Genomic DNA, 19,174 nt, shown 5'->3' on the forward strand with positions numbered 1-19,174 from the left:
TGAAATTTACTTTTTACATCTAAATGTACAATAAATCATGAAGTAAAATACCAATATGAATGAAAAATTTAGTCACACCACTGGTCGACATGTGAGCGTGGAGCTTGCTGTCATGCCGCTGTAGTAACAGTGGTGTTGTGACTGCAAATGAAGGCCATGCTGCACATTACTGTTGTGTCCATCCCAATCCTAACATTATTTTAGGAAGCTAAAGGGATTCCCAAAGTGCGTGCTTAATTTGTTCACAAAGGAGGAGGAAACAAAATTGGGAGTGAGCGCTGTGCTCACACGTCGACCAACGGCAGGTTAACATGGATGTGTTTTGTGGCTGGGGGTTCTGTATGAAATTAGCATGGACAGTTTTGCGCAGACAAACAACCAGCACCATAACCAGGCAACCAGTGTTCATATGGATGGAATACCGCCATTATGGTGAACAGAAAGGCATGTTTTTGGAAGATGTTGATGTTGGACGTATTAGACATTTAAAGAGAGACCATAAACATAGCAATGGTGAATAATTTTAATGAAAAAACATTCATTAAAATACTGAACGTGGCGGAAAGAAGAGAAAATTATTTCATCTTCTAAAAATATACCCATTCGAGGTTTCTCTCTTTAGCTGAGAAAATATTAACACTTTGGAGTAGGCTACACAATGTAGGATTAATTTCTTGTAAATAAAACAAAGTAAAGCCAATTTGTGTTTCTTCAAATTCTCTCCTAAAATGATGGTGCGCGGATTATTCGATGGCACCTATTATCCGCGTATATGTGGTATTTGTTGTGTTTCTTTCTTATCTGAGTCGAACGGTCAAAGTCATTTGCTGCGATCTTTTTGTTGTGTTGTTTGTTTATCATTCTTTGTTATTGCTTTATTGTTGGTGTTTGCTTTTCTGACTAATAATGGAAGAAAAGGAAGGAAAGGAAAACTTCCGCTATGGAAGAGAAGGCTTCAATCTTGGAGAAAATTGATTCGTTATTGCACTAGCATGCGAGTTGCAGCTTTCTGTATTCACATTGAATACAATGGCAAAAAAAAGAGGAAGCATATCAAGTGTTTCAGAATGCGAACCAAAATCGAAAGAAATACGAGTCATATTCCAAATACGAGGAAATGGAAAATATAGTAAAAAGTCTATTTGAAACTTCAAGAGCTGCAGGCATTCCACTTGATGGGAAGCTCTTAAGAGAAAATACGCAAAAAGTGGCGAACATTCTTGGCATTGTGAATTTCAGTGCGACCATTGGCTGGATCAACTGATTTAGGAAAAGGTATAACATAACCTATAATTTTGTTTGTGGCAAAATCAAATGCAGTTAGTGATGAAACTGTGGATCAGTGGATAATTGCAAAAGCTGATCAACAAATACAAACCCAAGAACCTTTTTAACCTAGACGAAACTGGACTGAATTTCAGTGTGTTGCCCAGTAAGACTTTGGCATTCAACAGGGATAAATTAAATGGTAGGAAACAGAGCAAAATGGGGCTAACAATGATGTTGGGAGCCAATGATGATGGCTCTGAGAAGCTTTGTGATAGGGAAATCTAAAAATCTGTGTTGCTTCAAGCATGTGCAGTCATTACTAACTGCCTATGGTGCCTACCGTAAAACTTGGAATGACCTCAGGTTTTTTTTTTTTTGGCAACACTTCTAAGTTGACTGCCCTGTTTGCATGAATGTGCAGTTATAATTTCTGCCTGGTAACTGCACAAGCAAGCTGCAATGTATGAATTTAGGGGTTATACACCCCTTTAAGTCACTTTATAGGAAGAGCCTGGTGCAGAGAATTTTATTCCTTATGGATGCTGGAAAGGATCCATCGTCATTTAAAGTTTCAATCCTGGATGTGCTTCACTTCATTGAAAAGCTTTGAAGCAGAGTATTATCTCAAATTGTTTTTTGAAAGTAGGACTCTTCAAGAATCATCCTGTCTCTCAGCTGTCAGCAGAAAAAGAAGAAGAAGAGGAAGAAGAAGAAGGCCTGCCTCCAGATGTATGGAGAATGTTGCAGACTGCATTACTGAACTCTTTCTTTGGATGGATGATGTTATACTGTAGAGGCAAGTAGTGTATGTAGGAGTTGGTTGCGGAGCAAACTTCAGCATAGTCTCCTACCAGTGAAATGAAGAAGATGAGCATAATGAAGTGATACCTTCCACCATGCTGGACATTTTACATAGATTTCTATCATCTGTAGAGGGGGTGAAAATAATTGTCATAACATTTATGAACTTGAGAAACAAATAGAGGAAATTAGAAATAAGTGTAAACAGAGATTAATTCTGGACTGTTTTGGTAGGAAGCAGTGATTGTGTAGTTTCCCATCTGGAATAAATGTTTATTAATGTATATAGGCACGATAGCAGTAATTAAAATGTTGCATGCAGAGAAAGAAAATGTATTGCATTTTAAATAATTTTACTATTTAAGAAAGGTAACCAGATTAAAATAATATATTACACAGTATTTTAACTACCTACCAGTACCCTTCTCCTGGTCAGTGGATGAGCAGAATTACAAAGGTAGTGTAGTATCAACAGTTAATTTACATTGTACCTTTATTTGGGGAAAGTAAATAGGATTAAGATTGAAATACTCTGAAAATTAAGAATATGCATTAGTGTAACATTTCCCTCCTTTTCCAGAGCATTTTTTCACATATAACTTGTTTCCCATGATTTATTTTTTCCCGCCCATTTATGCCAGTATTCTTTGGGTGCCTTGAAAAGTGTAAAAGAGGAGTAATTCTGTATATACCATACTTCCTGTGTTAAGGGAGTGAGTCCATGGGAAACATTTATTTATTTATTTTTTAAAATTCTGCATTCTTCGTACATGGGACTAATTATAGGCCCCAGTTACATTGTACATACATGAACTGCCGGGCTAAGTGGCTCAGACGGTTAAGGCGCTGGCCTTCTGACCCCAACTTGGCAGGTTCGATCGTGGCTCAGTCCGGTGGTATTTGAAGGTGCTCAAATATGTCAGCCTCGTGTCGGTAGATTTACTGGCACGTAAAAGAACTCCTGCGGGACTAAATTCCGGCACCTCGGCGTCTCCGAAAACCGTAAAAGAGTAGTTAGTGGGATGTAAAACAAATAACATTATTATTATTATTACATACATTATTACATACATGACCTAGTTTATATTAACAGTCTTACTAATAAAAATGTTTATGCAGTTGTTTAATGCTTGTACAGTTATACACTGAATAAACCTATTATGAGCATTGCATACTTTTTCTTACTAATAAACTTGGTATACATACTGTATTACTATACTGCACGTATACACTCGTTCCAAGCCGTACAAATCTCTTCCTGCAGTTGACTGTTGTATTTCTTCATGTTCACGCGTTTATGATCGCTTTTGCTGGTTATCTGTATATAAATCTGAATGCTATCAGTTAAAATAGGTGGATATTGAGTAATGTACAGAATTTCAACCCACATCTAATGCTGTTAAGAAAAATAATGTTAAAAAGTAATTGAGAGTGAAAATGTTGATATAATGGAAAGTTTCATCAAATTAAAAAAAATCTTCATTCCATGGAACTTATCATGCCATAACTGCCATTTCATCTTCATTATGTTTGTAATTTTGTCATTGCCAGTAAAGAAACATTTCGGCTCAACATAGATACCTGAGATTTTAAATTTGAATGAAAAAAAATTCAGTATGTGTCTTTCTTTACAGTCTTGTTCAGAAGTTTGTATGTGCAAGCACGAAAAAGTCAGTTACTGGCCAACTTCTTTACTATTGACTTTACATGGTGGTGGGTTGGAGGGTGTCAAAGCAAGGCAAATGGTCTTCAGATGTTAAAGTTATTTTAAAAACAAATCTCAAGTTCTTATCTCTCTTAGTTCTTAATTTATTACGGGAAGAATGTCTCATTTGTTTAGATTTCATGCATGACTGGCTGGCTGACTGATTTGCCAGTCGGGATCTCTCAAATAGTACACATTTAAATCTCCAGACAGTCATATTCAGTGCAGTGTTAATTTTGTCAGTAGTGTATTGATTGAATAAAAATCAGTGATAAATGTACAATTATTGTGGACAAGGGGATTGTGTTTGTGTAATTTGTGAGTGCGTGCTCATGCGTGGGGGTTATTAGTTCAAAGAATAAAGGCAGAAAGGTGCATAATCAATCCTCATATTAAGAAGAAACATTCCATAGTAATAATTCTGTCATTGATAATATACTTACCTCATTCCGCGTTCAGTGTCCGTAGTGCTGTGAGAACTTCAAGTTCACAAGATGTAGAGCCTCCTCTAGGATCATTCATTAAGTAATTCTGACTGTATGTTTAAAATATCGTGGAGATTGTCAATGTTATTTTCCGTTCTTTCCGTGTGTGCTTAATGGATAAGTCGGATATTTTACCACGATTCTATTATTGCAGACAGTTAATACCATTAAAATAAACTGATCACTCTTTTTTTTTTTTTTTTTTTTTCGTCACTTGCTGCTATTTAAATTTAAGAATTTCATTTTTAAGTCTGTATTGAATCGAGAATAATAGATAAGTAAAATTAAAAAACCACCTTTTCAATACTAATATTAAACTAAGTAAGTTATAACATTTACTTGGAGCTAGTTTCAACGCTGGTGAGCGACATCTTCAGACAAATATGAGAACGGGCAATCGTAAATATACATATCATCATTAAATCAATGCACATATAAACACTCCTAATATGGGACTTACAATGCCCCTAAAAGTATCTGGAGAATAAAACCTCAAATAATCATAATTTCACAATCTTGAAGTCACGATTAGAACAACATTTAACACAATATAATTCGTTTCACTCAAGTTAGAACTTTGAAAGTATTGAGTTCGACTTAGAACTATAAGATTCTCAAATAAATAAAAAGTCTTGTCATAAATGAAATGTTATACAAAGGTCGAACCACATATAGAGTTTCTCTGTAAATATGACAGTCACAATTAGAATGACACTAAATTATTTTACTCAAGATGAAATCTTGAAAGTCATGAGTTCTGCTTAGGGTCGGAAGATTCTCAATTTAAATAAAAGTTCTTGTCACAATTGACCAAAAGCAGAAATGATGAAACATGTATCAAGTTTCTTTATAAACATTAAAATTATTAAAATTATTCTTGAAAAACAAATTGTTTTATAAACAAAATGCAAGCCAAGTGGGAAGCTCCTATACATAACTTCAGTATATGCAACAGTCTTTCGTGAATCACTTTCATGCTGTCAAAGACTTACAGGCAGAAAAGAAGTCAGTATTGGAGAAGTTAGATACTGATGATACTAATAATCCATTGACTGGTCGGCTGATTCGTAAACTACTGCGAGAACAAAGCTTCCGCACTTGGACACTACACTCTTTAAGAGGAAAAGGCATTGAAGTTTATGCCGATCACCCTAAAGCAAACTTCTGGATAAGTAACAGGAAAGGACAGTCAAACTCTGAATGGGCAAACGCTCTCAAAATGTCGTGCAACATCTCGATGGTTTGAGTATTTCCTGGTAGATATCCTGGCACAATCCGCTGCCATCATTCAGACTGAGGTGAGAATGAAACTCTTAGTCATGTGATAGGATACTACCACAAAGAAGAATTGCTTAGGAACACCGGTCATTACAGAGAGAGAGCAACCTTAGCCTCTGCACTGAGAGTTTATGAAGAAGTACACTGTTTCTCTTCCACAGTGTCCAACAGAAGAGCAGATATTGTTGCCATCCACCAGCAGACTTGAACAGCTGTTATTCTTGATCCAACCATCTGGTCCGAAAGAGACATATCCCAGGCCAAGGAAGTAGACCAGGAAAAGAAGAGCATTTATGAACCATGCATCCCATATCTGAATGAGAGACATAACATTCACCCAGGAAACTGGTCCATGATGGGTCTGCTATTTGGAAGCAGAGGCAGTGTACCTAAACATACGTGGAAAATTTTGAAAAAGCTCAGAATCCAGCACACGACTTTGGGAAAAATGAAAAGACTTGGTGACAATTTAAAATCATCACTTAATACTACTCCTAAATGATAAATCTTACAGTTTCTGTGGACAACGCTCCACACTTGTGATGTGTGGGCAGGGGATCTGAATACATTGCACATAGTGTTCTGGGACATCATGGTTACAAAGTGCTTTCCAGACGAATTCATGCTATACCCTATTGAATATTTTTTCTAGGTCCAGGAGTTGTTTTCCCTGTGCTTTTCTAAAAGCAGACAGGTTGCGTGAATTGCATAAATCCGAACTGATTAGAGAAGCTTGGCTGATGCCATAGTTGAGAACATGCTCAAAGATTTTCATCATGTGGTAGAGCTAGTTGATTGGGCGAGAGTTGGAAAATTTGCTGACATCTCCTTTACCCTTCCTAATGGGGATGGTGGTACTCGTCTGCCAGATTTCAGGTAAGCAGCCCTCGAATCACGAAATGCAGAAACCCCCTATGTCCATTCGAGTGTTGTTTTTTTTTTTTTTTCAGGAGGAACAAAAAACTGAATAATTATGTTGTATCATGCAGCAGGACACTGAAAGTTTGCAGTTTAATAGAGTTTTCATACAGGAGTATTACTACAAAGTTTCAAGTTGATATTTGTAGCACATATTGAGAAAAGTATTGAATAGTCTTGGACATACAGGGTTTGTGCAATGCATGAAGCAACCTCAGTTAATAAGGAAAATAAATGGCAAATATTCTGTTTATTGTGCCAAACTATATTATTGCAAGAATACAATGAATATTATTTGCCCATATACTAACTGCATTTACCTTCTGATGATGGGCTTAAGCACAAAACAACCAAATGATTAATATTCAGTGTCAATCACATTCACGTTGATAGTTCTCTTCCCCACTGTGGGTAGGCCATGTCAAGATGTAAACATAAAATTCTTGAATGTCGGGACTGTGAGGTAGATATGGAAGGAAACGTTGCAGATCGGTACGTTTGGTGTCCAAGATAGGAAGGCGGATTGGATAAGCTAATGTTGCCGGTGGTGGAGGGATGATGTTCATGGACGCCAGCCTGAATGTATTGCAGCAGTCCACCAATCAAATCTCTAACCACTACTGATCCTATGTGTTCCTGGGAGTAGTGGAATTCCTTAAATTGTGAGATAGAAATATGACAGTCCCCTTCCAATTCACATATTGTGCATTCTTTACTCGTCTTTTTTTTCTCACTATTTCTCTCTTATACAATTTGCCTTTAACTCCTTTTTTCTTCTTTTTAACTGTATCAAGATTCATTAAAGTACTCTTGGATTCACACATGTTGTTTTATCATTCATAAACTCAGATTAAATAACAGGAAACACTAATGAATCAATCAGGTCATAGAAACAAGATGGCTGACAATGCGTGTTGTGTGCTCTGCAGAAAACCCCTATGTCCAGGACATAAGGGGTTTCTGCACTTCATGAAAACTTCATTGTTCGATATTTCAGCTAAGGGAGTCTGGAAATACGGCACTTCTGCACAGTTTGTGCACCTTGGTATAACAAGCCCATAACGGCCATAAACTCATTTTATCCATAAAGTGGACATAGGGGGTTTCTGCATTTCATGATTCCTATTGAATAGTGCTGCAAGGATTTCAGCTCCTCATCCAAGCTTCTAATGGTATATCATCCAGTCCTGTTTGCCATTCTTCACCCTTCTCACAGTTTCTGATACCTCCTCTACAGAACACAACAGATAACAGACACCGTAATGTAACAAAGTCCACAAGATTTCGTAGTAGCAGTCAAAGGGACGCACCATCATTCAAATATTATGAAAGAAACAAATCAACTCCTCAAGATTTTGGATTGACGTCCCTTTTGACTAAATACCTCATAAATACAAACTACTACCAATGAAAAATCTGATCGTAAAAACAAGACTAGTTCGATGAAACTAACTAATTCAACATTTTACTGTCCAAAACTATTAAATTATAGTAGCAAGCCTCAAAATTTAAACAAGAAGCTGAATTCCAAACGGATCCAAGATTTTAATCTTAAGACACCAATAAGTTTTAACTATAATTATGATTCAAGTTTTAACATAGAAGTCAAATTACAATTGTTTTTAATAAACTAGAACTTTGAGAAAACAATTTTAGCCAAATTTTCAACATTTGAAGACGCTGTGTTTTGGATGTCAATATCTTTAGAATTAACGGTTATTCCAGTTTTAGTATAGTCATTCATATTGTTAAACTATTAATGTGTTCATAAATTCCTATGTTTATATATTTTATTACTTTATTGTTAGAATTATAATTAAGCACAAATTTGTCAAAACTAATCAAATACGACAGGTCTTAACCTTGAGATGATTATATAGGCTGAGGATGCTTGAAATTCAAGTGAAACATGTCCCTATAAAAGAGTGTTGTAGCATTATGATCTAACAACATAAAACCAATTGTATTGCAAAGGTGGGATATAAAAAATCACAATATTGTAAGCACACAGGTACGTTACGGAGATTCTCGTTAATCACATTATGACATTTGCATTCACTTTGGATGAAAACTTCCTGCTTGTGCACAACAATGCAAGACCCCATACTACTCACAATTGGAGATAAGCCTTCAATATTTAAGACCATTCTGAATCTAGTGATTGGGTCATGTTGACTGGTAGATACTTCTGGATTGCTGACATTCAATTCAGTACTGGAGTTTTAATCCAGGTACCTATGGAGGAGCACAATGGGCAGGAATCAGCCTCACCCCTGGAATATGGATGAAAAGATTCATTCTTTTATTCTGTAATGTTGTTTTGAAAACAAATTTTGCTACCTTAAACTCAGATGATTTTTAAAATATCAAGTGTTATGCTTTTTTTGGAGGGCAGTGTATATTTGGATACTGCTTTCCATTTCTAGATGAGACACCACTAATGTGACTTACATATTGGCTGCATAAGGAAGATCAACAATAGAGCCCATTTTCATTATGAGACAACTAATGGAAAAGCAATGGGAGTACGGGAATGATATGGTGTTGACATTCATTGACATTGTAAAGGCATATTACGGTGTCCCCAGGACTAAAGTTTGGGACAGTCTGGTGCAAAAAGGAATTGGACAGGGATTAATAAAAATGATCATGGCAACGTACGAGGAATGTTGTAGTTGCGTGCAAACACAAGTTGGCAGGACATGTTGGTTCAAAATCACTAGTGGGCTGAGAAAGGGAAGTGTTCTATCGCCAATCCTGTTTACAATAGTAATGGATGACATCATGAGAACAGCAAAAGCAACATATGGAGGAAGAGAAATGAACATCATGTTATTTGCAGGTGATATTGTGATTTGGGGAGAAAAGGACATGAAGGTTCAAGAACAGTTGGATGTGGTGAATGGGAAGATCGAAGAATGTAGATTGAAAATAAGTGTAGAAAAGAGTAAAACTCTTGTTATGACTAGAGGGGAGGAAGAAGGGAAAGGTCAGATTAGACTTGCAGACAAGCCCCTGGAAGTAGTGGAGACGTTCAAATACCTCGAGAGTGAATTAAGGAGAATGCTCAACTGGATGCTGAGATTAGTAATAGGATTCAAGCTGGAAGCTGTTTCTATCATAGTGTAAGAAACATGTTATGGGACAAAGATGTGCCAATCGAAGCAAAGGAAACTATGTACAAGATGTATTATGTACCCATAACAACTTACGGAGCAGAAACTTGGACAATGACAAAAAAGAATGAGAGTCAAATACAGGCAGCCAAAATGAAGTTCTTGAGGAGTATGTTACAGAAGAGTAGTAGAGAAAAAATTTAAGTTTTAATTAATTTTAAACATAACTATGTTTTCTAAGAAAGGCCTTGGTAACAATCATTATTTCATGAAGGCGAATAATTGTTTTCATGAAATGTAAGCATATTTCAGCTGTTGTTAATGCAGTTTGCTCACAACATGTCACCTCGCGTACTGATCGACCATGTGAATGGTCTCGACCTCACATCTCAAACGTAGTCAAAGAAAGAAAACTACAACAGGGGGAAAAGAGTAGAGGAACTTTTTCTGATAAAAAGGCTTGATGTTGGACCTATTGAAATTCCTGATATTGAAACCGCATGTACACTATCAAAAATTATGCATGAGAAGAAAAGTTCAGAATCACTTAAAGTTGCCAATAAGTGATTATTTATATTGTGTGTATTTATAATATGATCAAGTCTACCTCTGTAATATAACGATTGGCGCTACTAGCTGCCTTCCTCGAGGGGCCGGGCTTGAATCCTGACACTGCCAGAAACTTAAGATTGGCATGAGGGTTGGTAAAAAAAAAAAAAAAAAACTAGTAAGTATGGTTGTAACTCCTTATGGCACTACAATGCTCTCCCAAAACAGTCAACAACAATTTCAAAATTTAAACAAAATATAAATAATCAATGGACAAAAGAAAATGAGCAGTAAATCTTATAAACCAAGTAATATACAGTGGTATTATATATTTGTAAGGGTCTCCTCTTTTCTAAGACTGTAATGTATTTAGAAATAAGCTATTATTGTATTGTAAATATTTTGTAAACTCTGCCAATATTTAATCTTGTATTGCACCGTAAGAGCCTCGGCTCAAGTGCCCTTTCTTGAGTAAATGTTTTTAAAAAATTGTGCATGCAGCTCATTTCCATTAGGGGTGTGCTTGTAAAGAAATGCACCACCTCGGGACGAGGACATGACGGTGCGGATATAAAAGATGGTATGTCTGTGAGCTATTGATATTGCGTAATGGAGGCCTATTTGTATAATTTTATTTGTTTACTGCCTTTCCAAATCCATTTCGTTATGTTGTAAAGGAATACTATAAAATTTCACACTTTGGTCTGTAGTATAGTACGGTTTATTATTATTATTATTATTATTATTATTATTATTATTATTATTATTATTATTATTATTATTATTATTATATTGGCTATAATTAATACTGTGGCAAAACAATACAATGTGTATCTATTATGATGGGTGTGCTCTAAAAAAATGACCTACTGCAGCTTGCTTTGCAGATATAGCATTCTTCTTCTTCTTCTTTTCCTACCGCTTTTTCCCCACACCTGTGGGGTCGCGGGTGCGAACTGGGTCGCACTTGTGGATTTGGCCCTGTTTTACGGCCGGATGCCCTTCCTGACGCCAACCCTATATGGAGGGATGTAATCACTATTGCGTGTTTCTGTGGTGGTTTGTAGTGTGGTATGTTGTCTGAATTTGAAGAGGAGAGTGTTGGGACGGACACAAACACCCAGTCCCCGAGTCAGAAGAATTAATCAGAAGCGATTAAAATCCCCGACCCGGCCGGGAATCGAACCCGGGACCCTCTGAACCGAAGGCCAGTACGCTGACCATTCAGCCAACGAGTCGGACTTTGCAGATATAGCATTGCTATAATAATTTGTTTCTAATTGTTAACCTATTTGTGAAATGGTTAAAATGCGTGTTGTAAAGAGTTATTTTGTATTAATTAAAATGTATAAATCCCTAATTACTTCTTGCGATTTACTGCTATGATCCACCGTCTTTTCAAATGCATTTTATGAGGTCGTGAAGAAAACGTTTGTATCAGAGTATCTATTAATGCAGCCAACAACAAGCATATAGTTCTGCCCGAAGTTATGGCATTAAAAATAATCATCTGAAGACAGCATTGTAAAATGATTCTTCTTCTTCTGATTCTCCTTAATTTATTTATCGGGTTCCACTTTTGCATTATACCCAGCCACTAGTTGTTTTATCGAGTAAATCTAAAACTATGAAGGATGATATATGAATTATAAAAGGAGAGAAGATAAGAAATTAGCTGAGAAAACATACGTAGGTATCATATACTGTGTCAAAAACAAAACAGAACTTGGGATAGAGAATGAACAGGGACACAATGTTATACTCTTCACGCCAGTGTGATCCATCACGGCGGCTATCTACATCACAAACATGACCAGACCAACACATAGGGAATGTGGTCTTAGATTCTAAGAATGGCTTTAGACAAAAACATAGAAAGGGATTCAGCGATGGAGGTCCACTGTAAAATGATTGAATGTATGTATGTAAACATCACACATATTCCATCTTCTTATAGTCAGCTGTTGATGAAGGTGCCCCTAAGTAGTTCTCGTAATGTCCACCTGCAGCAGCACATTGCTATACGCACAGAGCTTATGGTGAACTTTAAGTTGTTATTATCTGATGCATCAGGAGAGAAGTATGATTACTGTTAAGGTTGTTCTGTGATTAATCTGGGAATATGTTAACACTATTTTACAAAGAGTAGTTTAAATATCGATACTCTGCAGGGTACAAGAAAGGGAAGGTAACTGTCCTCCTCTCTCAGAATGTAAGCTACTGTCCAACTGTATGGGACATTAGTACTGTGGCTGTTTTTTTTGCTCACTGACTCGCATGTGTATTACTGGTCAGAAATAACTGGTAGATGATCTATGTATATTTGTGCTGGGGACGGAGCGGAGCGGAGCAGTTGTTGTGACGTCATCACCCGGTAGTACCGAGTGAATGTCCTGACGCGGGACGTTTAAACACGTTATAGGTATGGCACTGCGAAGGTATTGCATCCCCCTATTAATACCCTTCTCTCACAACGTAACAACTGTAAATAACTGCATATATATTCACTATAATTGTTATATACGTAACTGCTAGGGAGTAGGAGGTAGTATGTGGAATAAATGTTAGTAATTCGTATAGTTAAATCATTCGAATAGTGAAACAAAGTATGGCGCATACCTACCGAAAGGGTTTGTATACAAGGGGATTGGAAGTTAACAGAAAAGTAATGTATTAACAATTATTTCGTAAGTTCATGTGATACGGTACACTATTAATGAGAAGAATAACCTGAATATAAAGAATCTTATCAGAATTTAATGAAAAACACTGACATAGTTTCATCTACAGGATGACAAAAGTAATTTCGTAAATGAACGTTGACTGGAATGTCCTTCTTTGCAAATGTGATTAAAAAACATATCTGACAACATACTACTACACGTCCCAATGCCCAACAGCTATCAGTAGCATGCTTCTATAAATACAGTTATTATATTATATTATATTATATTATATTATATTATATTATATTATATTATATTATATTATATTATATTATATTATATTATATTATATTATATTATATTTGATGCGCCACCACCCGTCACGTATGTGCGGCCACAAAATTTGCATTTTGCGTGTTTCCTATTATCAGTGATGTCAAAAACTGCCAGGCATCCGACGGTTTTCGTGGCATTTGTGGAACAACGTTCTGTAAAAATTTCTTTAAATTCCTTTAAATGTTCTAAAAATATAACTACTATCTACGAATATGTTTAAATATCACTAACACCACAAATATAATCTAACAGACTTTACATTATCTACAAAACATAACAAGCGTAGGAAATATATACGTACATTGGAAACACACAGATTGAATACAGGTACTTTCGTACGTGTGTTGTGCGCTACACTGTGCTCAGGTCCTCCGCGAGTACTCGCAGTTGTAAGCGGAGGGGATCGGTGGTGCGCTCTACCGCTACAACAGGATTACTCATCGGTATTACTCGCTCCGTCCCCACCTCTAATGTATATAATGTAGGAACATCACAAAGATATATTACCATTTATCATTCTTTATCTCCTTTTTATGAATTTCAGTAGATGAGGGAACTTTAGCCTCCTAAATGTCCTCCATGGCTACATATCTGGTCACATACAAAGGCTTATTTCACAAGGCTTAACATAAATTGGCAACAGCTTTTGTTGTTGTTCCTTTTGTGTGTTTCAAATGTTCGAGAAAAAAATCACAGGTTCTATGTTAAAATGAGCTTTTATTCAAGTGAAAAATATGTGCATATTGGTATATGATGTGACAGAGTAGCTCATTTTAGGACTGAGATGAAAGGTTTCTTCCTACATACAGCAGCTTCTTGAGTTCATTATTCACTTCTTTAATCATTTTTCACTTCTTGGATATTGTACTTAGGAATTAGGTGATGTTATGGAAAATGACTCATATAGAACCAAACTCGGTCTGCCATTTTTGATACCTGTCAACCAAATGAGCAGCTGAAGGCTTTGTTCGGCTGAGAGCTTGTTGCAAATTGTGTGTTGTTATGGGTTTTAGTTCCAAACCATGTAACCTGGTTCCTGTCAAGGAAGAAAAGAAGAATAGTTTCAGACACCTGAAAATAAATACATCATAATAAATATTGATGAGAGATAACAACTTCAAGAATGTGTGAATCAGAAAATGGCAAGTAATCTTATTTATTATACAAGCAATAATCATGCAGTAATTTTTAAATAACATCTAATGACTTGACATATGTGAATTACAGTTTGATAATAGGCCTAAACAGTAGGGTTGATATGAAGCACTTCAATTTTCCATTACATCGTAAGCCTTCTTTGCCTTAACCCTTAGCCCTCCATTTCTTTCTGAACATGCTTGCCTACCCAGTTCCATTAAAAAATCTGCTTACAGAGGGATAAGTGACAGCACAAACATACGGGCAGCATATTTATAAAATATTAAAAAATACAATACTCATGTGCGATGTTCAGCATTTTTAACACTGAAATTATCTCCGACCGTTACATTTTCATTGGTAATTGTGCTTTGTGTGAAACTTCTCAAATCACTTGCCAGGATGTAATCCAGGCTTTCTTGTACATACATTTCAGAAAAACACTGTCTCACATCATTGTCCCTTCACTTTGTGGTCACTGAAAACTGCAGTCTTTACTTCTCCTCTGTGGGTGACAATAAATGAAGCGTGAACTGCCATTTAGACAATTTGGGGCTTAATCTTCTGAATGTTTACATTGGCATACCGGTTAGTTTCATGCACAATTTCCATCAATAACCCATCAGTCATGAATAATTGAAAAGAATCAAGTTCACTCTTAAGTTTAGTCCCGTTGTGTGTTTTATAACTAGACGTATCTGTGAATAGGATTTGTTTGAAGTCAAAGTTCAAGTCACGGTAATCCTTTCAACTGTCAGTAGAGCTACCATTAATGTCATTTTGTATAATTTTCTCGTAATCAGGGTCTTCATCACTAAATTCACTAACACAAGCTAATTCCGGAATAACTTCATCACCACTAAATTAAAAGTTGCCCCCACTATCGCTCAAATCAACATCGTCTAACAGTCTCACTGATTACTTCTCATGCTCCTCGAACGACACCATGTTCAAATCAAATCAAAATCTCTTTATTTGCAAATGAGGTGTCTACCTCGGTAGCAAATGGTACACTAAAATACATTATTGTCAAGCACTAAATATTAAATTAACAAGAAGAAAATTTTCCTATAATACAATATTATACAATTTACGCTAACAATTTTTTCTATTAAACACACAGCTCATCCTTAATAAATTTATATCGTTTACAAAATTCTACTTATAATATCTCCTGTACTACTTACAAATATAGTCAACTGATATACAGTATGTGGAATTACTTCAAATGATACTATACAACTGGTATAAGATTAAAATTTACATTGTATTTATTTACTTATTATTATTATTTTTTCTTTTTTTTTACCCATTCTGGAACCTAAGTAGCATAACAACCTGCTGCGTCTTAACCATAGCCCCATTTGCCACCACTTTTCAGAGTTCCTGAAGGGCCTTCACAGCTACCGTAGCGGTCCCAGGGCCTTCGAAGTCCCCACTGTACTTCACCCCTACAGGCAGTCCCCTACTTTGGCTGTCCAAACTTCTTAGACCAGGGGATGGAATTAATTTAGTCACACACATTTTTTATTTACATTAACCTGCACTGGTCAAATGCCCTCTAACATTTCATTTATTTTCTCTGTTCCTGTTTATTCTCTTCTTGAATATCTGTACAGATTTTGGAAAAGGATCAAACACTACCCCTAGTAAACTGTTCCACTCCTTCACACCCTTCCCAATGAATGAAAATTTACCCCAATCGCTTCTGCTAAAATTCCTTCTAATTTTATATTTGTGGTCAGTCCTGCCGATATAATTATTTTCCAACTGAAGCCTCTCACGGATATCTCCCCATGCTTTTTCTCCTGTATAGGCTCTATATAATCCCATAAGTCTGGTTTTCTCCCTTCTCTTACTTAAAGTTTCCCACCCAAGTTCCTTTAACATTTTTGATACACTACTCTTTCTCCTGAAATCCCCTGTTACAAATCTTGCTGCTTTCCTCTGCACACTATCTATTTATTTTATTAGGTATTCTTGGTGAGGATCCCAAACACTGTTTGCATATTCCAATAATGGACGAACCATACTTAAGTAACTTTTCTCTTTTAATTCTTTGTTGCATACTTTAAGTAGCCTCATTATGACATGTAACGATCTGTATGCTTTCCCAACAATGTCATCCACATGTCCCTTCCAGTGCAAATTACTTTCAAATCTCACACCTAAGTATTTGCACTTGCCATCTTTTGGGATAACTACCTTATCCAAAGTATATTCAAATTCAGTTTTAAAGCTCCTGTTTGTAAAAGTTGTAACAGTTGATTCGCCTTCATTAACCTTCATATTATTCTCTTCCACCCATTGTTGGATACTCTCAAGGTCCCTTTGTAATTCTGAACAATCGTCAATGTTATTTATTTCCCTATAAACAATTATGTCATCTGCATACAATCTTATTTTTGATGTTATATTATTCCCTAAATCATTTACGTACTGGTATATTAAGAAAAGTAACGGACCGATTATACTACCTTGTGCAATTCCCTTACAAACTTTCTCTTCCTGCGATACATTATTTCCTACTTTGACTTTCTGAACCCTTGAATTTAGAAATGTTTTTATCCAATGTGTAACCCTTACGTCCAATCCTATTCCCTCCAATTTCTTTAATAATATTTCATGTTCCAATCTATCAAAGGCTATTAAAGTATTAAAGTAATGAACTTCATTCCGGTTCCGTCATCATCAATGTCCCACTCCAGTTGTCCGGGTGTGGTTAACAAGCCTCCTCCACTCCTTTTTGTCCTTCCACTTTTCCTGCTCCATTACTTCCGCCACATCCAATCCAGTTTCTCTAATGTCCTTCCAGATCTGATCCATCCACCTTCTTCTCGGTCTTCCAACTGGTCTCTTTCCCTTAACTTCTCTTTCCAATTCCCTTCTTGCTACCCGTTCCTTTCCCATTCTTTTTACATGTCCGAACCATCTCGGTCTTGTTTTCTGTATGTTCTGTACTAACGGTTCTATATTTAGCTCTTCTCTGATTTTAATATTTTGAATTCTTCCTCTTCTTGTCTTTTTAACCGATGTTCTTAAAAATTTCATTTCTACTGCTTGGATCTTACTATCTTGTCTCTTATTAGTTACCAGCGTTTCTAGTCCGTATGTTACAATTGGTATGAAATGCTGTTTATATAATGTTAATTTCGTGCTCTTGGGTACTTTGTCATCCCATAAAAGCTCTCTGACTTGATGATAAAATGCTGTACCTTTACTTAGCCTGTTATTAATTATTTCAAGATTGATTTCATTACTTCCATTAATAATGCTAGCGAGATATGTAAACTGTTCTACATCCTCTAACCGCTCTCCGTCTATGTTCACTTGGTTTCTCTTTTTCTCTTTTCCACAGTGCAAGACCACAGTTTTCTTTTTACTAATTACTGTTCCAAACTCCTTCACATTTTCATTCCAAATGTCAGTCTCCTTTGCATTTCCTTTTCTCCCTTTTCCCAAATCACCACATCATCTGCAAAAACCAAAGCATTAACTTCATCACTACTGATAATAGGCCTAAACAGTAGGGTTGATATAAATTACTTCAATTTTCCATTACATCGTAGGGCTTCTTTGCCTTAACCCTTAGCCCTCTGTTTCTTTCTGACATGCTTGCCTACCCAGTTTTATGATTTCATCCATCAATATAATAAACAATAATGGCGACAGTGCACTTCCTTGCTTGAGACTTTTTTTTTTTTTTTTTTTGTATAAAATGTTTCAGTCACCACTCCCCACTTGTACACTGATTTTACTCTCATGATACAACATTTTTATCTTGTTAATTAATGATTTTGGTACATTCCTTTTCAGTAGGCATTCCCATACATGTTTTCTCTTAACTGTAGCCTATCATAAGCTTTTTCCAAATCCAAAAATACGAAGATGATTTCCTTGTTCCTTTCCATATGTTTTTTCATTATTACTTGCACTGTAAATATCAAGTCTATTGTTGATCTATTCGGTCTAAAGCCATATTGTTCTTCCTCTAACTGTGTTTTTATTATATCCCTCAGTCTTTTGTCTATGACTTTCTCCATTATTTTTAGCCCATGTAATAATAGAGTTATACCTCTATAATTTTCATATTACTTCCTATTTCCTTTTTTGAACAGTGGCACAATGCTTCCTTGTTGCCAATCTTCAGGTATCCTTTCATCCTTCCATATGGTATTGAGGGCTCTGTATAGCCACTGTGGTCCAATGCTTCCTGCTGCCTTAATCATATCAGCATTGAATTTGTCTTTGCCACTTGCTTTACCTTTGGTCATTACTTTCACTGCACTTTCAAGTTCCAACCATGTTATCAGGTTCTCTTCTTTTTCTCCATCTATTATTTCCATTTTCTTATCTCCTTCTTCCTCCGAGCAGTCATCCTCATTATAACATTTTTCAAAATACTTTGCCGTATTGACTTGAAATATCTAAGGTAAAATTCTAAGAGAATTAATTGTATAAAGTCCACCTGTTCAATATGCGTTTGCCGTTTGATAAATGGTCTGTCTAAAAAGCTACATACGACATGTTTCGACCTAGCCTACAGGTCATCATCAGCTTAAATAACACAAAGATGAAAGACGTATACAAAAACAGTGATACATAAAAACTTGAGATAAAATACAATCAACAAATGAAATGAAAATCTATGTTTAAAATGTTCATAGCTTCAATCGTGGGCAAATTTAGTTGTATCAGGTGTGAGTCCAACCGTATTTAACATGACTAGTGGTTGGCTGGAGGAATACTTCAAACTTGTGAAGACTGTTAAATGTTGTTCTATTTGTCATGCTACTGGAAATGGAGTGAAGTTTTAAAATCCGTAAAAAATTTTTATGGAGAATACAAGTATAGCCAGTATCTAAAAGTAGAACCAAAAAGCCGAGTGTGAGAATAAAAAAATGAAGTAGAAGT

The 19,174-nt window shown here is 36.0% G+C and overlaps 1 protein-coding gene across 1 annotated transcript in view; it reads right to left on the reverse strand.

Moving 5' to 3' along the window:
* Positions 1-13,827: 13,827 nt before the first annotated feature.
* LOC136875507 (katanin p60 ATPase-containing subunit A-like 2) overlaps positions 13,828-19,174 on the reverse strand; it is a 100,180-nt gene continuing 94,833 nt past the window's right edge. The window contains exon 9 of the mRNA XM_067149059.2: positions 13,828-14,159. Coding sequence (XP_067005160.2) covers positions 14,023-14,159 — 137 coding nt within the window. The 3' untranslated portion in view covers positions 13,828-14,022. The remainder of the gene's footprint in view (positions 14,160-19,174) is intronic.

This window comes from Anabrus simplex, chromosome 1, assembly GCF_040414725.1.
Source record: "Anabrus simplex isolate iqAnaSimp1 chromosome 1, ASM4041472v1, whole genome shotgun sequence".
NCBI lineage: Eukaryota > Metazoa > Arthropoda > Insecta > Orthoptera > Tettigoniidae > Anabrus > Anabrus simplex.